Below are 19,400 nucleotides of genomic sequence, written 5' to 3'. Positions count from 1 at the left end.
AGTGTTTATAAGAGCGTGGGAAAGGTTAACAAGAGAGTGAGAAAGGTTTATAAGAGTGTGGGAAGGGTTTATAAAGCCTTAAAATATGTATAAAGAATAAAATAAATATAGGTCGCTACTTCGCAGATTTTCACCTATCGCAGGGGGCTCTGGAACATAACCCCCGCGATAGGTGAGGGATTACTGTATTACATCACTTCATTAACGAAAATGCCATGATGTGCGGAAAAGCGGGGGGAGTGTGGGGGTTGACGGAGAATGTTTTCTTCAGCGCTCTTTGGGGCTCTTCCTTGTTTTCAGTTCACGTGATTACGTAGGAGGCGCGATGACGCGATGACGCGATACGCGAGTCTGCCGCCTCCATTACAGTATATGGACAGAAAAGAGGTTCCAGTTATGACCGTTACGCTTTGAATTTCGAAATGAAACCTGCCTAACTTTTGTAAGTAAGCTGTAAGGAATGAGCCTGCCAAATTTCAGCCTTCCACCTACACGGGAAGTTGGAGAATTAGTGATGAGTCAGTCAGTGAGGGCTTTGCCTTTTATTAGTATAGATATACTCTTTTAAAAATGCATTTAAAATTTCACCCTAGTGACGGTATAAACTGTAATTCTTACTATACTCTACATGGCCATATAAGCCTTAAATTTATCTAAGAGATCATCTACTGTTACTTTCAAAATGACTTTCAGATGCCAAGTTGTCTATGAGGTAGTTGATCCTACTGCTACAGCTTTACTTGTCAAGCACTTATTAAGTACTATGGACATATTGCAATGTTTGTAAACTATAAATGAAATTACATGTACAGTGCAGTGATATTTTCATAATGAAAACAAGAACTAGAACTTAAAATATTGTTTTTCGTTTTATAAGAACAAAAACTGAAATTAAGGCAAACAGAGAAACTAAAACTAAATAAAAATTAGTGATATGTGAACAAACTAAAATGAGAACGAAAACTGAGTAAAAAAGAAAAAAACAGCAATAGCATTTTCGTTTGGTCATGCAGAGGGGTTGTTTGTAGGTCGCCCTGAGCGTCCAATTACGTTGCGATGTTCATTGGTTCAGTGATCTTGTAACTTGGGCTTACTATAGTCACTTGGCGGAACTTCCATAAAGGACCGTTTGTTTGTTTGTTGAGCAGATTTGGCTTGTCGGGTTGAAGCAGTAAGCACTTCTGGTTGACAACGGTAAGTTTTGCATAGTAACGTGTGGAAATACTTCAATTACAGCGCAGATGAAAACAAAAGCAAATGTAGCATGTGAGAAGAAGAGTCTCTGTGTTTCAGTGCAGGACCAGCTTGATCAGTACTTAGTGGAAGTCCAGCATTTCTCTGGCACCTTGACTGCACTTATACAGGGACATGCGGTCTCACCTGCCATCATGAAAAGTAAAAAAACTAATAATGATAACATAAAATAAATTTGTCTGTGGTCTGTGCTATAAATTTGTATTCTGTATGATTCCAATAATTTTGATAATTTTTATAGTCAAAATCGCTGAATTTGTGCATTTCCTAATCAAATACAGGGGAGAAACTTGAGGTGCGGCAGAAATGAGATGCGCTGAGCCTCACTTCAGACTACTATCCCTCACACACTGGGGATTGATGCATGTGCCTGTTGCTGTCTCCCTGTATGTCGCCAAAATAATGTTTGCAGACACGTTTATTATACATCCTGACTTTCCACAGTATGGCTAATATCTTAATGAATGTGTGTGACATATCTAGTCTTGCTGATCGGACATAAAACCGCAGTGAAAAGGTACAAGGTGAGGCAGACAGTACCATGTCGCACTGAAGCTCTAGGCGCCAATAAGTTAGAGATATCAGAAAGTCAAGTGCACTGCAGCAGTCAGTTTATTTTTATTTTTTGTTCCGACTGACTGAAAAAATGGTTTATTAAGACTTTTAAAACTAAAGGAAAATAAGGAGGACTTTTACAAGAAAGTGACGGAGATTTTCATGGAGATGGATACACACATGGACTTCATTTACAAATAAAGGTAAGACCGTAAACTGTTTTCAGTTTTATCAAAAATGGGATCAGACTAAGAAAAAAAAATCCAATATTTAAAAACTACATTTTGACCTTAAATAAAATATTCTTTTGTTTTCGTGTTATCCTTTTGTTGAACAGTCTATAATAAAATTATTTAAAGCATCATAATTAAAGGCTTTTAAAAACAACTAGGTCAAAACTGAAATCCACTTTTTTTGTGCACCACTCTATACTTTCATTTGTATTGAATGAGTGTGAATTGTCAAATTGCAACAGCAAATTTAGAACACATGGAGTATGCAGAGTAAATGCGCTCTCTCCACTCTCTCTTCTTTCTTAGCCAAATATGTGCCTTACCTATCTGTGTGTAAATAATGCTGATGAGATATGAAACATAACTAGTAGTCAATGTGCATGCTGCCAATTGAATAGTGAATAAGCTACTCTTTTGGGTTCATATATTTGTAACTCTGACCCCGAAGGAGTCAGCGCCTCACCAGTCATGAACCTCACCACACATCCCTGCTTTAGTATTGCCAGCAGAAATCATCAACATTTCGTCTGCTGGCGCCAGTGGCTAAGGACCTTGGGCCTCATGTATAAACGGTGCGTACGCACAGAAATGTTGCATACGAACATTTCCACGCTCAAATCGCGATGTATAAAACCTAAACTTGGCGTAAAGCCACGCACATTTCCACGGTACCTCATACCTTGGCGTACGCAAGTTCTCCGCTCGGTTTTGCAGACTGGCGGCACCCAGCGTCAAAGCAGTGCTACTGTTCCTGTGTGGTCACCCTTTCTTTCTTAGACCCACATTCCTGACGCGGCTTTATAAATACACTGAAATTAACTGCATATTGTTTATTAGTGTAATGCATCTGATTGTAATTAACCTGTAGCAATATAATGGTCCAGGGAATAGCCATAGCATTCCAAATACCATAACTGCTTTAGGGTTGTTACTCTCACTGCATCTTGTTCTTATTTCAGCTGCTCCCGTTAAGGGTTGCCACAGCGGATCATCTTTTTCCATATTACTCTCACTGCACCACTCGGAGTATTTATATCACTGTATCTGAGTGGGGAATCACAGCAGCAGCTGATCGGAAAGAGAATTATCGGTATGCAGTTTCAAGCACACACTACCTCAGCCACGACAAAACGCGTCAAAGTCTTTCCTGTACGGACCTCACGTTTCAGAAACAGTGTCATCCCAAGAACTATAAACGCACTCAATCAAGTGCTCCTTGTAGAACTGTTTGTACTTATAAGTACAATTGCCCCACTGTAAACTTGCACTACAGTTATAATATTGCACAACCTGCACCACTTTATAAAGCGCGTATGATGACGATATCATTTTTAAGATGAAATGCAGCAAAATATGTTGCTTATAGTATACAGATAAAACTTTAACTTCATTTAAATAATCTATATTGTTAATAACTAAACATGTGAGGACACGGTGCCGCAGCGCTAGCTAGTTCACAGATAGCTCCTGCCTTGTGCTGTATTATTGCTGGTGCTGACGCGACACTGGAAGGATAGACGGATAGAATAATTAAACATGTACTACGAAGATATTTCAATGTTCCTTAAAAGTTTTGAAGAATCGGCGTTCTAAGCTTACAGATGGCTTAACGTCTATTACAGAGCTGATTGTGTGGCGATTGGGTATTTGGAGAAAGAAAAGTAAGGACAGGAATTGGAGGGTAGTACATTTAAAAGAGACAGTACTTCTGTAATAAATTATTTCATCGAAGGTCGCACATAGCGCAGCAAGCCTCTTGCGTGAGATATGAACAATCACTGCGCCACCGTGTTCCCATGTTTAATAACATGCTTTCATTCCTATCATCATGAAAAAGATATCACATATACATCTCAGTATTTTAATTATTCAGAGAGCTGTAATATCACGAATGTAATGGATTCTGTGTCCTGTCGGAGAAAGAGAAAGAACAGAAGCACGTAGTGATTCACACACATAGAGCACATAGAAGATCAAACACAGAACAAAGCATTTAACGTGCTACTTGAGAAACTAGTAAAATAAACGATTTTAAGATGAAGTTTATGATGTTCTACTTTAATGACAAAATAAACTACGTGATTAAAGTGGAAATTTCGAGATTAAAGTTGACATTTCTTGCTTTTTCCCCACAGGGTGCCTATTTTTTTTTCTCTGTACCCTAATAAGCTTTCATATGACACTCAGATGGTGAGCTACGACTTGCCTTTTCACGGGGACTTTGATATGTGATTTCTTTTTTATTTCGGGCACTGTGCGACTTTGTGAACTTGAGCTTTCGAGTTTCTCTGACACTCTGTCACTCGATCAACTTTCTTTTGTTGATTATACCACTGTTTAAACCAACAAATAGTACGTTTTTCCTTTGCCTCCACTTGGTATTCGTTGAAATTCTTATATTTTCCCCTGTGCTTTTCTCATTGTCTTTTCACAGAAGGCTATTTATATTGATTTGCATATTCAAAGAGACGTAATTCTGGGAGGAGTTGGGGCGGGACAGATGGCGTGTGCACGTACGTTACTTTTCACGCCGATCGGGATTTATGTAGTGGAAGAACGTGAAAGTTTGCATGTGCACAGATTTCTGCATCTGGATTTTTCTGTGCGTACACACATTCCCGCTTTTGTGCTTACGCCATGTTATAGTGTGAGTTCTACACACGCCGTTATTGTCTTTGCACCTGCATTACAGGAGCTCGTCAAGCGAATATTTTCACTATGTGACTACCTATGCAAAGGACATTGTTGCAGCATCAACAAATCTCTCGAAATGCATGCTTGTTTAAAGCTTAACAGCAATGTGCTTGCACAGACTGGTTTTTTGGGTTGAAACATTTGATCTTGCTGACTGTACTCATTAGGCCACTTTATTTGTTTGATCATTGATAGTGTTTGTTTGATCATTAATGTGTTTAACAGCATTATTAACTGTGAGTGTATTTTGCTGACTGAAACATAACTTGCATTGAAATATGTGTAGGCTAGTATTTGTAATCTTACAACAGAAAAAAAAAAATTGTACTAATATTATGTAAAAAAGCCAGAACTAAATAAAATAAAAACTAAAAATTTAAACACAGAACTAAATAAAAATAAAAATTGTTGACTCCACTGAAACTAGAGCGAAATAAAAATAAAAATTAATTTTATAAAATAAAATAAAAACTAAAACTACAATTAATATCAGAACTGAAATATCACTGGTACAGTGTTGGTATCAAATATATGTTTATTATACTTGATTATTTTAGGTTGAATCAACCTAACTTCATTTGTTCTACAATTGCTACATTCCCAAAAGGTATTTTGTGGGTAAATTTAAAATTACACCTATGAAGCCTATTCATTAAATATAGCCTATTTCTCTAAACTGTGAAAAACCTCTTGAGATTGTTTATGATTTATATACCAAAAGAGCACTTTTGATATACTACTTGAAATCTGAACACATTCTCTCCTTACTGTATCTCTTTTAGCCACAATAAAATAAAAGTACATGCCTTTAATTATTTTTACATTTTATTCAAAGAAGGCTCAAAGTGGAATTCAAAATTAAGCCCCAAAGGAAATACTAAAGTGTATACTTGAAAATGTCAGCAACAGCACTTGCTTATTAGTTGAGCTGCCCTCTTAGAGCTTTCAAGTTTGTCACATTAAGTAAATATTTAATAATGTTTACATGTCATTCAGTTGCTGAAACTGGATAATGTAACCATCCTAATAAAAAATGCCAAGTAACCTAGAAATGAAAATCATGAAAATTTTGATAAAAGTAGTAGTAATGATACATATGACTAAAGGACAGCAATCTGCAGACACATTGTATGACCTGCTCTGCCCAGAAACAGATCAAAAGGAAGAGGCAATTTATATTTGTGGTGAAACAGTTCAGTAGAGCTCCACAAACAAATAATTAGATGCGTTATTGTTGACACCAAAATATCTCTTTAATCATTGCAGAACAGCCCCAGAAAGAACTTGGTGAATGTTTTACATCAATACATTGTGCAGCAATGGTAAATGTCATTTCAACTATGGGACTGTAGCAACTTTCAGCTCTGGATGTACAGTTTTAGAATCACATTTACATTCAGAATTTGAGATTCAAATAGAAAACATTACAGCTAACTGGAATCAATGCAACTAAGCAGGTACTTGCCCAGTATTTAAAAGTTTAAAAATCCAATGAATTGCCATCACTGAACACTGTGATCTACAGAAAATGTTTGGATAGAATTATCAAACCATGTAAACTTGCAGTGAAAAATCTGTGACATAGAGTGAAATGGTAAAAATTATTCAAGTTCCACTAAGACAACCTACTATCATGTAAATGACTGTTTAAAACTGTTTCTTTGGATAAGTAACTGCAGTTACCTGGGAAAGAGCATTTGTATTTTCTGTATTTACAATGAGACAAAAAAATCACAAAAATACACGTAATATTTTCTGCTGCTAGTTATAAATATGGGTGGCACGGTGGCGCAGTGGGTAGCGCTGCTGCCTCGCAGTTGGGAGATCTGGGGACCTGGGTTCGCTTCCCGGGTCCTCCCAGCGTGGAGTTTGCATGTTCCCCCCATGTCTGCGTGGGTTTCCTCCGGGCGCTCCGGTTTCCTCCCACAGTCCAAAGACATGCAGGTTAGGTGGATTGGCGATTCTAAATTGGCCCTAGTGTGTGGGTGTGTTTGTGTGTGTCCTGCGGTGGGTTGGCACCCTGCCTGGGATTGGTTCCTGCCTTGTGCCCTGTATTAGCTCCAGCAGACACCCGTGACCCTGTGTTCGGATTCAGCGGGTTGAAAAATGGATGGATGGATGGTTATAAATATTACATGAAGGAGGATTACAAAACGCACTGTCTGACAAAGATCTGATAAATATACAAATTTCATCATTGTATTTTCTGACTTTGTTTTAGACTAAAGGAAGCAGAATTGATACGGTAGAATGCAGGCTTCTGAAGAATATTTTAATAGAAATTAAAAAGCTAAGAAAATGGAATTGCTGCACTGAATATAAAAAAACCCACAACTAAACTTAACCAAACTTTTCTTTTACAAAAAAAGAAAGAAAAATGTAATTAAAAATATGAAAGAAACAGAAAACCTGGTGTTTAAAATTATAAGAAATGTTAGTGTTACTAACAATATGAAGTGTATAAAAGTGTTCAGTGAACCTTATTAGTTTTGAATGTAATTTTTTTCAGTTTGTGGTAATATCTTATTGTTCATAATTACAATGAAAATTAAAAAAAAATCTTCTAATTTACATAAGCAAATATAAAACACAGCAGATCCCTGACAAAGGTCACTGACAAGACAGTAGCGAGTCATTTAACTACTTAATATGTTGCAACGGAAAGTAGTTTTAAACAGATTTGTTTACGAGTGAGACAAAAGTATTTGGAAAAGGCAAAAGGAAAAGTCCTTATTTTCCTTCTAGCCTACAGACTTGTACTATACTGTGAAAAAAGTATTCAGGCTTTTAATGTTAAAATGTGCGTCTTACAAGTATTTATTAGTTGGATGAATGTTGCAATACTTACATAGTGTTATTAGAAAAACTATTATTTCATTCAAATGTAACAATATTACTTACATAAAAATAAAAGCAAATTTTAAAACAGGCTTTGCCTATTTTTCTGTCTGTTTTCACTGTTTCATGCTAGGAAACAACAATCAATATAAATTTTGGCAAGTCTGAACATTTCTTTCTTCTAATAAAAAAACGTTATAATAACAAAACAATTAGTATAAAAATTAAAGTGTAATAAGGCTAAACAATAAAGACTGATAAAGTCCGAGGACAGTATAGATTATTGACCACTTTATATGTTGCTTTTAGTATTCCACCATTTCACATTTAATGCTCATGTATGTTGTGCATGTGTTTTTTTTTTGTCTGAGATTTTAATTGTTTGCATTTTGTTTAGAGCTTTGCTTACATAAAGCTATTACAATGTGTAATGGTTGTTCCTTTGTTTGCTTGTCTTTCTTTCACAAAGGAGGTGAAAATGTAACAGAAAACAAGGGAAACACCAGAGCATCCCACATACAGAAAAAAAAGATGCACTTTAAGCTATCAAGTTACTGAAGAAGGGCTATGTAAGAGGGGGTCAGTTGTTACCTGGTCAAGCATATCAAATTGTGCTGGAGAACTGTCCAAATTAGCTTTTAGCAGCATGAAACTGAAGCAAATATGGGAATGAATGGGAAACTCTATATCAGACACAAGGAAGTAAAGGTGAATGGACGTGGTTTCAGGTAAATGTTAGTATTCGTGTGAAATCCTGCAGCAGATGATCTTTTATGAGCTAAAATACCACAGTATATTATGTCCCTTATTTAATGACTTATTTGTGATAAGAGTATAATTTTACAGGAGATCTGAAAACTTGAAAAGTTTTACTCTTTTGAAATCTAAGCATTTTACACCAAAACAAAAAAAAGAACAATAAAATGGCAAACTAACTTTTAAATAACATGACCTAACCTACTATAATCTACAGTATTTAGACATGCAGAAAAAGTATAATGAATCAGCTCTGATGTTCACTAAAATTAAATGACCATCATATATATGTGTGACCACACAGATACTGTTTATATTTCTGAGACTTTTGGCAAAGCTTGGTTATGTGCAGAAAGTAATCAGATTTTATTTATCCTTAATACATTAAATGGTCAACATGTACAAGCCACAAGCATTTTAGAAGAGGCTTCATAATTTACAGACTCACTGTATAAAATAAGGAGGACTGAGAACTAGAGGAATGTAACTATATACTGGGAAAAGAGTTTTTCCCCTCCTCATGGTGACAAAGCAAGACACCATCCTTCTAGTAAACAGATGTGACAGTGGGTCTATTGTGCCTGACAGCTCAAGAGGTAGTGTTAAACCAACTCTGGTTATTGTAAGTCAAGATTTACCAAAAGGTGGATGCATAAGGATGCAGCATTTGGAGGTTTAATTCTTATTAAAAAAAACATCATAACATCCAAAAAGAAAAATTAAAGAATGATTGGATCATTTTAGTATTCGATTTAAAGGCCATAGTAATGTCTTTATGAGACAGCATTACAGATGACAGAAAGACTGAGGTTGGAGTGAACATGTCCTCTACGAAGTAAAGAAAGACACAATAAAACTGCTTATAATGGCAGAAAGTGCCCTTTGTATTTTCAAACTCATATTCACTATAATTACCCACCTTAGAAAATCACATCAGTATACTAGATATTAAAAAAGAAAAAGTTATTTTGCACTTATACTGTTTTTGCTGTGATAACTGACAAGTAACTAGTACTGTAGGAAGAACTGAAGGAAGTGAAGAGTTTAAAGAACAGCAAGGGCAAAATAAAAGGAAAAACCAAATAAAATCCATTTGCATGTTTGCAAAAGTTTTACCTGTAAAGAGGGAGCAACTAATAATTTGAAGATTATACAGAAAAAAGTACTAAGCTAGAATGAAGACTGTAAGTAAACAAATCAATAACATACCAAAAGACCCGATGAACAGAAAGCTATTAAATACATAGAGTTGTCACAATACCAAAATTTCAAACTTCAAAACAATACTAGGAAAAGTGCTGAAATTGAAACAAATTTTCAAAACTCAATATGGTATATAAGGTAACTCAATAAAAAATGTATTTAAATAAATAGTAATTCTGTATGCATTCAAATCTTAACTTTGATGAAAACAAATAATGTACATTTTTATCATTAAATGCAAATACTTTAAGTAGTGCAATCTTTTGTAAAAAGAGAAAAGTTCTGTAAGCAATAAGAACTATATAAGTTAAATCCAGTCCAGTTTTTATTTCATTGATGAAAAAAATACACTTACTGAGGTAGTACAATGAAATGTTACAAATGTCAGTAAATGTTAATTGAATAAGTATTGCTATCTTTTCTAAACAGTACAGTGATCCCTCGCTATATCGCGCTTCGCCTTTCGCGGCCTCACTCTATCGCGGATTTTATATGTAAGCATATTTAAATATATATTGCGGATTTTTTGCTGGTTCGCGGATTTCTGAGGACAATGGGTCTTTTAATTTCTGGTACATGCTTCCTCAGTTGGTTTGCCCAGTTGATTTCATACAAGGGACGCTATTGGCAGATGGCTGAGAAGCTACCCAACTTACTTTTCTCTGTCTCTCTTGCGCTGACTTTCTCTGATCCTGACGTAGGGGGTGTGAGCAGGGGGGCTGTTCGCACACCTAGACGATACGGACGCTCGTCTAAAAATGCTGAAAGATTATCTTCACGTTGCTACCTTCCGTGTGCAGCTGCTTCGTGAAGCGACATGCTGCATGGTGCTTCGTATACTTAAAAGCTCAAAGGGCACGTATTGATTTTTGACTTTGTTTTTCTCTGTCTCTCTCTCTCTCTCCCTGCTCCTGACGGAGGGGGTGTGAGTTGCCGCCTTCAACAGCTTTGTACCGGCGGTGCTTCGCATACTTAAAAGCCAAACAGCCCTATTGATTTGTTTGCTTTCCTCTCTGTTTCTGACAGCCTGTGCTCCTGACGCGCACTCCTTTGAAGAGGGAGATATGTTTGCATTCTTTTAATTGTGAGACGGAACTGTCATCTCTGTCTTGTCATGGAGCACAGTTTAAACTTTTGAAAAAGAGACAAATGTTTGTTTGCAGTGTTTGAATAACGTTCCTGTCTCTCTACAACCTCCTGTGTTTCTGCGCAAATCTGTGACCCAAGCATGACAATATAAAAATAACCATATAAACATATGGTTTCTACTTCGTGGATTTTCTCATTTCGCGGGTGGCTCTGGAACGCAACCCCCGCGATGGAGGAGGGATTACTGTATATAAATACAAATATTAAAACAAACATTAAATAAACTTATATGGTCTTCCATAAACAATTAATCAGAAAAGCAACACAGAAAGACAACTAACACACTTAAAGGATTTGCATAAATGCAAACAGTGCAAATTGCATTTGTGTCTTTGTAACTTCTACATTTTTTGCAAGAAAGCCTGGCATGTCAATGTACTCTTCTGTGAGGTTACTACATGCTTTTGTTGGGCTGCAAATGAACTCTGAAGTACTAAATACACTCTGAAGCACTGTGGTATAGTGGGTCCACAGCTCCCATCAAAGGCCCGTTTAAAATAAATAATCACCACGCTCGCAGCTTAGCGAGGGGGCGTGGTAGTTGTGTGGCTGAAGCAGTTCTCAGGGTGGTTCGCGGTGTGGGCGTTTCTCACCTAAGTGCACAGGTGAGAAATCACCCGCATCCGTGATTGTTACTGGGGCTGCTAATTTGCTACAGCTGCCATGCCCTCTTAATAAAATAGAAGCACGAGTCGGCTAGGGAGGAAGGAAAAAGAAAAAAAGAAAGGAAAGAGAAGAAACGGAGGTTGTAGGTGAAAGCAGGACATGGGGGAGAGAGAGAGAGTCGGTGCGGGAGAGCGAGCGAGCGAGTGCAGGCTCACATGCAGCTATATGGGAAGCCTGGGTGTTGGGCCGACACCCGGGAGTAGTAGTAGTGGTCGCTCCCGCTGAGTGATCATGTATCGGGAGTGACCATCGAAGAAGGATGACTGGCCGCATAAGGCCGGGAAGGCAGCAGGAGTCGGGAGGCTTGGTGGGTGAAGTACTTGATGTGAGCGTCCTGGTCATCATGGAAACCAAGTCTCGGTCTGGGATGAGTGCGCGACCGAAACCAGGAATCAGGAGGCCTCCAGACCAGTTGAGCGGAGTGAAGGCCAGCTGCTGAGAGGGTGACTCTCCGGTTGCAGGGCCCAAACAGGTGAATCAGGGGAGTCGCCAGAGGAAAGGAGACACCGGGCCTGTTGTTGTTGTTTTTTTTAAAAAAGGAATGCTTCCTGCATTATTTTAACCTCATTGTTTTTAAGAAGCCTTTTTCTAATAGTTTTTAACCTCCACAGTTTCACAATTGTTCTTATGGATTATTTATTTAATGAAGACTTTTTTGATAAAGCACTGCACTTATTTATTTGGACATTGTTTTGTTGTTGGATTATAAATAAAAGCACTTGACACTTTTGCACCATCCCCTTGCTATGTTGTTGCCTCACTGCTTGGCTCATCGGTAACATTACCGACGGTGCAGGTTTCAAGGGCTCCTGGACAGAAGATGGGAGCATGCAGCAAACCCGCATCATCTCAAGCACAGGTGGAAGTATATGAGCACACAAAAGAGTAGTGCCACTATTTATGTAGTTCAGTATTGGAATTTTACAGCATCTTACATTATTGAAAAATAATTTTAAAATTGCATGTAATAGAATAAAAGTAACACAATATGGCATCAGATTTTGCAGCAAGGGTTTAAAAATCAATGGAGGGAAGGAGCCATATAGTGCTCAAGAGTGTTGCTTCTGAATGAACAGCACAGAATAAGTGAGCCATATTTAAAAAGGAAGGCCTCTATCTTGACATTAAACGTTTAACTGGCTACAAACACTTGAAAAAGTGTTTCAACCTGTACAAAAAAATATACATCACATCCATTCTTCAAACACAACAGTTTACAGGTTTATACTTATCAATGTTCCCGTAATTTAGTAATGAGATACCTACATTGACTCACTTGCAGGTCTTGCATACAGGCTTGCATGTAATTTGTGGTTTTCCATCACAATTTGGTACAAAGCTGAAATATTTCCAGACTCCACTCTGGCTGCCCTCTTTGTCAGTTACGATTGCTGGTGAAGGCTCAACTGCTGCTGCAATTACCATCTTATTTATAATTATGAGTGGATGGAAACAGGGCTGCAACCTAAGCCATGGAGAACTACAAATGCATTCATAATGTAGATTGGCAAGCTTATATTATACTGTGAAAAGGTATTTGACTTGACCCTCAAAATCTTTTTAACATTTATTTCCCATAGCCTAGAATTTATATTAAATTTAGTCATATTTATTACTAGCTGTGACTCATAAGGAAATAGACCTCAGTTTTAGTGCCATCGGTTTATTGGGTGTATCAGAAATAGTATATAACTAGGTGCTTTTCTGTATACAATATTTGTATATATTTTATTTTTTTTTTTTACCAACATGTAACATATCGCTCTGTGAATATCACGTTTATAATGCGTTACGTTTAGCATGCTATACATTTTTTGTAGAGGGATGCTTGGTGTAGGTAAATATACATCCACAGTGTGTTTAAAATTTATGAAAACTCATTTAAATGGTACTAACTTCCTAACTTCAATACTGATCTTTCTTAAAGTTCAGTGGTTGTATCATTCTTTTTATTTCTTTTCTGATGGTGACACAATGTTCCTTCGTCAAAAACCATGTCATTTTGTGATGCAACTGCAACACATATGAATGCATTTTAAAAACTTTAGCATATTAAGCTAGAACTAATTTGAATAGAAAAAACAATCTTTTTATTGAAGTCCTTTTATATATCAATATGTTTATCAATAACTTTGCCTTAAACATATAGGCTTAAAGTATCAAAAAAATTAACATTTCACTTAAACACTTACTTGTATCGAGTAGTTAGAAACCCACCAAGAGAGGAGCCAATTATTGAAAATACCATGGCCACCATTCCATGCCAAAGTCCAATCTCTCCTGCTGACATGCCATGGTCCAATAAGAAAAGAGGAAACATGCTTATTGCTCCTTGTTCACCTTCAGAAAAACAAAAACAGTTATTCTTAACAGGGGTTTAAATCTAAAATCTGTAGTGATTATGTTAATCTCTAAAAAGATAGCCATTACTGTTCAGGCAAAAATATTTTTACACATTATTTTTATTGCTAATTGCAGAATAACCATGAACTACTACTAGTGTTAGTATCTCATGCATTATGGCGCATTATAATTGCAAAACATGATATTTTTTATGAAACTCACTTTTAAAAGCTGGCATTTAGATATTATGTACAAGTGATCAATGATGACAAGTTAGCACCTGCACTGTGTCACTCACATCTGAATATTCAAACTTTTCATAAGCCATATGAGCAAAATAAAGCTATACATTTGTAGATCACTAAGAAAAGGCCGCAATTATCTAAGAATTAATCTCAAGTACAATTTGTATTTTATTGAAATCACCTTAAAACCACACAACATATGCAGTAAAAAGTCAACCTGAACTACAGTGAATCAATTAAAATCAGGCATAAATGTCTTACTGGATACAATAAAAATCTCCAGACACTGCTGCTTCTTGGCTTGACCAATTGTTGTACATTTAACTGATTCCTCATTGAAACACATAAATAATCATAGAGTTTCAGTACATATACAGTAAAAAGAAAAGGGAAGGGAAACAAAAACTCTAGTTAACAGCATCTCCAGAGAAAATAAATCTATGGGGTAGTCCACAGTCCACTGTAAGAAAATAGACATCCAACTGAGTCACAGCCCTTGAGACTTAGGCCAACTGGCTGCCCTCCCGTTCCTTGGCATTCTACAGTATTAGATAAGCTGTACTAAGCTTTCTAATAAGATGGCATGATTCCTTTCATCATTATATATAAGACTCCCAGTACCTCTGATGTCCTTCCCAAGGGCAAGAAAAAAGCCTCAAAGTGGAGCAGTAACACCAAGCACCACAAAACAATACAGAGAAGAAAAACAGAATAGAGCAGGGTTAATAATGGTTCAAAATAATTGTAATACATACGTTTTTGTAGAAATGACTAGCAAACAGAGTTATAATAAGCACAGCTAATCAGCAGCTCTAATCAGGGCATGCTAGACTAATATAATGAGTCTTTAGCCCAAATTTAAAAATTGGGATCAAAGAAGCACTTCTTATACAAGCAAGCACATCAATCCACAGTAATGAATATCTGTAGCTAAAGGTCTGGTCTTCCACTGTTGTTTTGTTACTTATTCATTTACTCCTTTGGCTGACCTATGTGACTGCCAATCTGAAGCCCCAGCTCAATGGGACACACAATGATAGTGAATAAAATATTAAATTAGCTTAAGGAGAACGGTTGCAAAACAAGACAAAATGTTTTATCTGAGTGACACAGAAAAGCTTCTTGATTATTGTAACCAGTGCATTACTGTTCTTGAGGATTATTAGATTAGATTAATTTAGATTAGATTAGATAAATGTTATCAATACCAAGGAGTAATCCGGATGCATACAGTAGCAGAAACTTAAAAAAAAGATCAATCAATTAATGAATTAATAAATAAGTTGTAAAACGAACTTAAAGAGTATCCACATTTAGTTTGGGATGTCGGGAGGAAGCACTGAATTGCCTGATAGCAGTAGGCAGAAAAGACCACTGAGGCTATGAGCTGTGGATAAAAGTGCACCAAGACAGCAACTCCTGTAGGGATAGAGGGGAGTTTCGCCACTATCAGTCTTTCCATAACAGATCCCAGTGTGTCCAGGATTAGCTCTGTTATGGAACAGGCTTTCCTGGTAAGTTTGTTCAGGCCTTGTGCATCTTTTGAGCAAAAGTAGCATCTCAACAATAAATTACTGACTAATATAGCATTTCAGCAGCTTGTTGCATAGATCAGAAGAACAGAGTCTCCTTAGGAAATATAGTCTGCTCTGGCCCTAGTTGTACAGCGCAACTGTGTTGTCAGACCAGTTCAGTTTGTTGTTTATATGAACTTCCAGGTACATGTAGCTCTGTACCACTGCCACATCCTCCCCCTTGAATGGTGACTGGCCTCTGAAGCTCTTTGGCATGCTGGAAATCCACCACCAGCTCTTGGGAATTGCTGATGCTGAGTAGAAGGTAGTTCTGTCTTCACCACAAGACAAAGTCATTCACAAGCCTCCATTATTATCAGGTGCCAGGTGCTGGTGTTGTACTAGAAGTCTGTTGCGTAGAGGGTAAACAGGAAGGTAGACAGGACAGTTTCCTGTGGTGCTCCAGTGTTACACACACCATTTCTGACACACAGTCCCTGAGCCTCACAAAGTGCTGTCTGTTGGTCAGATAGTCATGGTACAGAAGATTGTTGTGGCATCCAGATGCAAAGCCTACAGCTTTTTTCCAGTTGATGAGGCAGAATGGTGTTATAGGCACAGGAAAAAACAACAGCCATGATCTTGAGTGTGGTGCTGGCTTTGTCAAACTGAGTGTAGTTTTTGTGGAGCAAGCAGATAAGACTGTCCTCCACACCCACATGCATATAATTGGCAGTGGTTAAGATATTTTGAAACCAGGGATTGGAACTGTTTCAGGACCAGCCTCTCAAAGGTCTTTAAAATGCATTAAGTAAGAACAACTGGTCTGAAGTTCACAGGATCACTGGAATGCCCTTTCTTTGGCACTGGAACCACACAGGATGTTACCACACTGGGAAACCTTCTGCAAACTCAGGAAAAATTAGAAAAGATGAAAAAGGACCCCAGAGAGCTGAATGGCAAATGTTTTCAGCAACCTACAGCTGATTCAATTCCTTGTTCATGCAGTTTCCCCAGCTCCCTCCTCACTTGACTAGCAAAGAGAGATGTTGAAAAAGAAAACATATTTGGTTTTAATGGCATTTCTCATAATATGTCATGCACAAAATGTCTGATCAACCCTCATACATAACCTGAAAATAATATTGATAGAAAAAAAAACTTAACATAGATTTTATGTGTGTCAAACAAACTTGTATATTTATATTTATATATTTTAGTAGTAATTGCAGTAGTAGCAGTAAAAATAGTAATTTTATTGTCACAAGTGCAGCAAAATTCTAACCTGCATGTCTGAACAACAACTTTCCAGCACAAGAATGAAAAAAAATAAATTAGACAACTTCATTTCATTTAAATAAAAAAACAAAAAGCAGATTACCTTATGTACATCTTACCACTTTTCATCTGTGGTTATAGGCAAAATCAATGTCCCTTTTCCAATTACATATTTTATTTTATATGCAAAAAACTCAGCAAATATATAAAAGCAATACAGTAATCCCTCCTCCATCGCGGGGGTTGCGTTCCAGAGCCACCCGCGAAATAAGAAAATCCGCGAAGTAGAAACCATATGTTTATATGGTTATTTTTATATTGTCATGCTTGGGTCACAGATTTGCGCAGAAACACAGGAGGTTGTAGAGAGACAGGAACGTTATTCAAACACTGCAAACAAACATTTGTCTCTTTTTCAAAAGTTTAAACTGTGCTCCATGACAAGACAGAGATGACAGTTCTGTCTCACAATTAAAAGAATGCAAACATATCTTCCTGTTCAAAGGAGTGCGCGTCAGGAGCACAGACTTTCAGAAAGACAGAGGAAAGCAAACAAATCAATAGGGCTGTTTGGCTTTTAAGTATGTGAAGCACCGCCGGTACAAAGCTGTTGAAGGCGGCAGCTCACACCCCCTCCGTCAGGAGCAGGGAGAGAGAGAGAGAGAGAGAGAGAGAGAGAGAGAGAGAGAGAGAGAGAGAGAGAGACAGAGAAAAACAAACAGTCAAAAATCAATACGTGCCCTTTGAGCTTTTAAGTATGCGAAGCACCGTACAGCATGTCGCTTCAGGAAGCAGCTGCACAGAAGATAGCAACGTGAAGATAATCTTTCAGCATTTTTAGACGAGCGTCCGTATCGTCTAGGTGTGCGAACAGCCCCCCTGCTCACACCCCCTACGTCAGGATCAGAGAAAGTCAGCGCAAGAGAGAGAGAGAGAAAAGTAAGTTGGGTAGCTTCTCAGCCATCTGCCAATAGCGTCTCCCTTGTATGAAATCAACTGGGCAAACCAACTGAAGAAGCATGTACCAGAAATTAAAAGACCCATTGTCCTCAGAAATCCGCGAACCAGCAAAAAATCCGCGATATATATTTAAATATGCTTACATATAAAATCCGCGATAGAGTGAAGCTGCGAAAGGCGAAGCGCGATATAGCGAGGGATCACTGTAATAGTAATTTGTTAATTGAGAAAAATGAAATTATTAATTGAGAAGCAGAATCTAGCCAAAGTGTGAAATTTCAGTTATAGTACTTATTTTATAGGATGTAAAGTACTTAGTGTTGCTGCCTCACAAATTAAGTGTACTGGGGCAAAATCTCATGGCCAGTAGGCTATATGCAGCTTTTTTCCTTCGTCAGTGTGGGATTTTCACAGGGAAATCTTATTTCCTCCTTCATCCCCAAAGAAATGCAGGTTAGCTTAACTGGTGACTGTAATATGACTCCACTGTAAATGAGTGTAGGTGAATGTTTGTGGGTGCCCTTTTATGCAGTGGCATCCTATCCAGGAAAGCTTCCTGTCTTGTAGCAGCCCTATGTGATCTTAAAAGGAGTTAACCAAGTTTGACCTTGTATGCATGTCTACACTTAAGCTATTCATAAACTGCATAAAAAAATGACATTATACATGGTGGAGGAAAAGTAAACTTTACTAAATCTCTTACTCGCTATCAGTAAGCTGCATTGAAAATATTGCTGATTTGAAAAAACAATTACTGTAAATTGTCTTGTATGGCATATTTGCTCACCATTAATTGTCAGATGTAAAGTGAAAAAATAATCGTGGTCTTATTTTTTACAAAACACAGCTACCCCTATAATGTTGTTTGATGTAATATTCTTTTGAGATTTTTTTGCCTGGAGGCACATTACACATTATTCAATCAATGATCACTTAACACTGTATTTGTCTTCAGTATATAAAGAACTGCCTGAACATTGCTTAAGCCATTTACTTTAAGCACCAACAGCTGACTTATTTTATATTTTCAGCACATGCTACTGATAATAAAAACAAAAGAGTTTAAATACTGAATAAAACATAATGGTTAATGAATAATGAGCTGTATAATGAATACAGGGATTATAATACAAATAAAAATAAATTTATAAACTATTTTTACATCATAATGATTTAAGAAAAATGAATATGCTATCTACCATCTTTTCTATATAGCATTCTTGATGAAATGATGGAGTAAAGGGAAAACTAGTTTCCACTTTTACAGTGGTCATTTTAAGAACTGTAAACCATCAAAGTATAATGAAAGGCAATCAACAGTAATTCTGTTAGTTTAAAACATATCAGTAAATTTCAAAAAGGGACTGCATTATTTGTATTTTTTATATAAATCACTTCCAACAAACAAGATTCTTTGTTGTTTGTGTCAGTAACAGAAAAGGCAGCCCACCTTAGTGATAGCATTCACTGTTTCTGTGGATTCTGCAAAGACAATGATGCATTTGCTACAAGGCCAGACAGGGAATTCTATGTAGAAATACAAAGTTTGTTTAAATACATTTTGCATTTCATTATGATTTTTATTATGTAATTATTGTAAATTAAAGGTGAAAAACAGTAAGTAAGCTTGATGGGAACATTACTTTTAGATTTTAGACGTTGATTAGGTGTGTACCAAAGAGATTGGAACTTTTATAAGACTTAGCAAAAAC

At 37.0% G+C, this 19,400-nt stretch overlaps 1 protein-coding gene across 2 annotated transcripts in view; it reads right to left on the bottom strand.

The window, feature by feature from the left end:
* The window catches only part of mfsd3 (major facilitator superfamily domain containing 3), a 126,376-nt gene that overhangs the window by 76,602 nt on the left and 30,374 nt on the right, over nt 1-19,400 (bottom strand). For both annotated transcript variants that reach the window (XM_028802352.2, XM_028802353.2), the window contains exon 3: nt 13,541-13,688. In XM_028802352.2, the coding sequence (XP_028658185.1) occupies nt 13,541-13,688 (148 nt within the window). The remainder of the gene's footprint in view (nt 1-13,540; nt 13,689-19,400) is intronic.

Source organism: Erpetoichthys calabaricus, chromosome 5, assembly GCF_900747795.2.
Source record: "Erpetoichthys calabaricus chromosome 5, fErpCal1.3, whole genome shotgun sequence".
In the NCBI taxonomy this organism is placed as follows: domain Eukaryota; kingdom Metazoa; phylum Chordata; class Cladistia; order Polypteriformes; family Polypteridae; genus Erpetoichthys; species Erpetoichthys calabaricus.
Note: the sequence above shows the minus strand (reverse complement) of the source record. Positions and strands in the feature narration are given on the sequence as shown.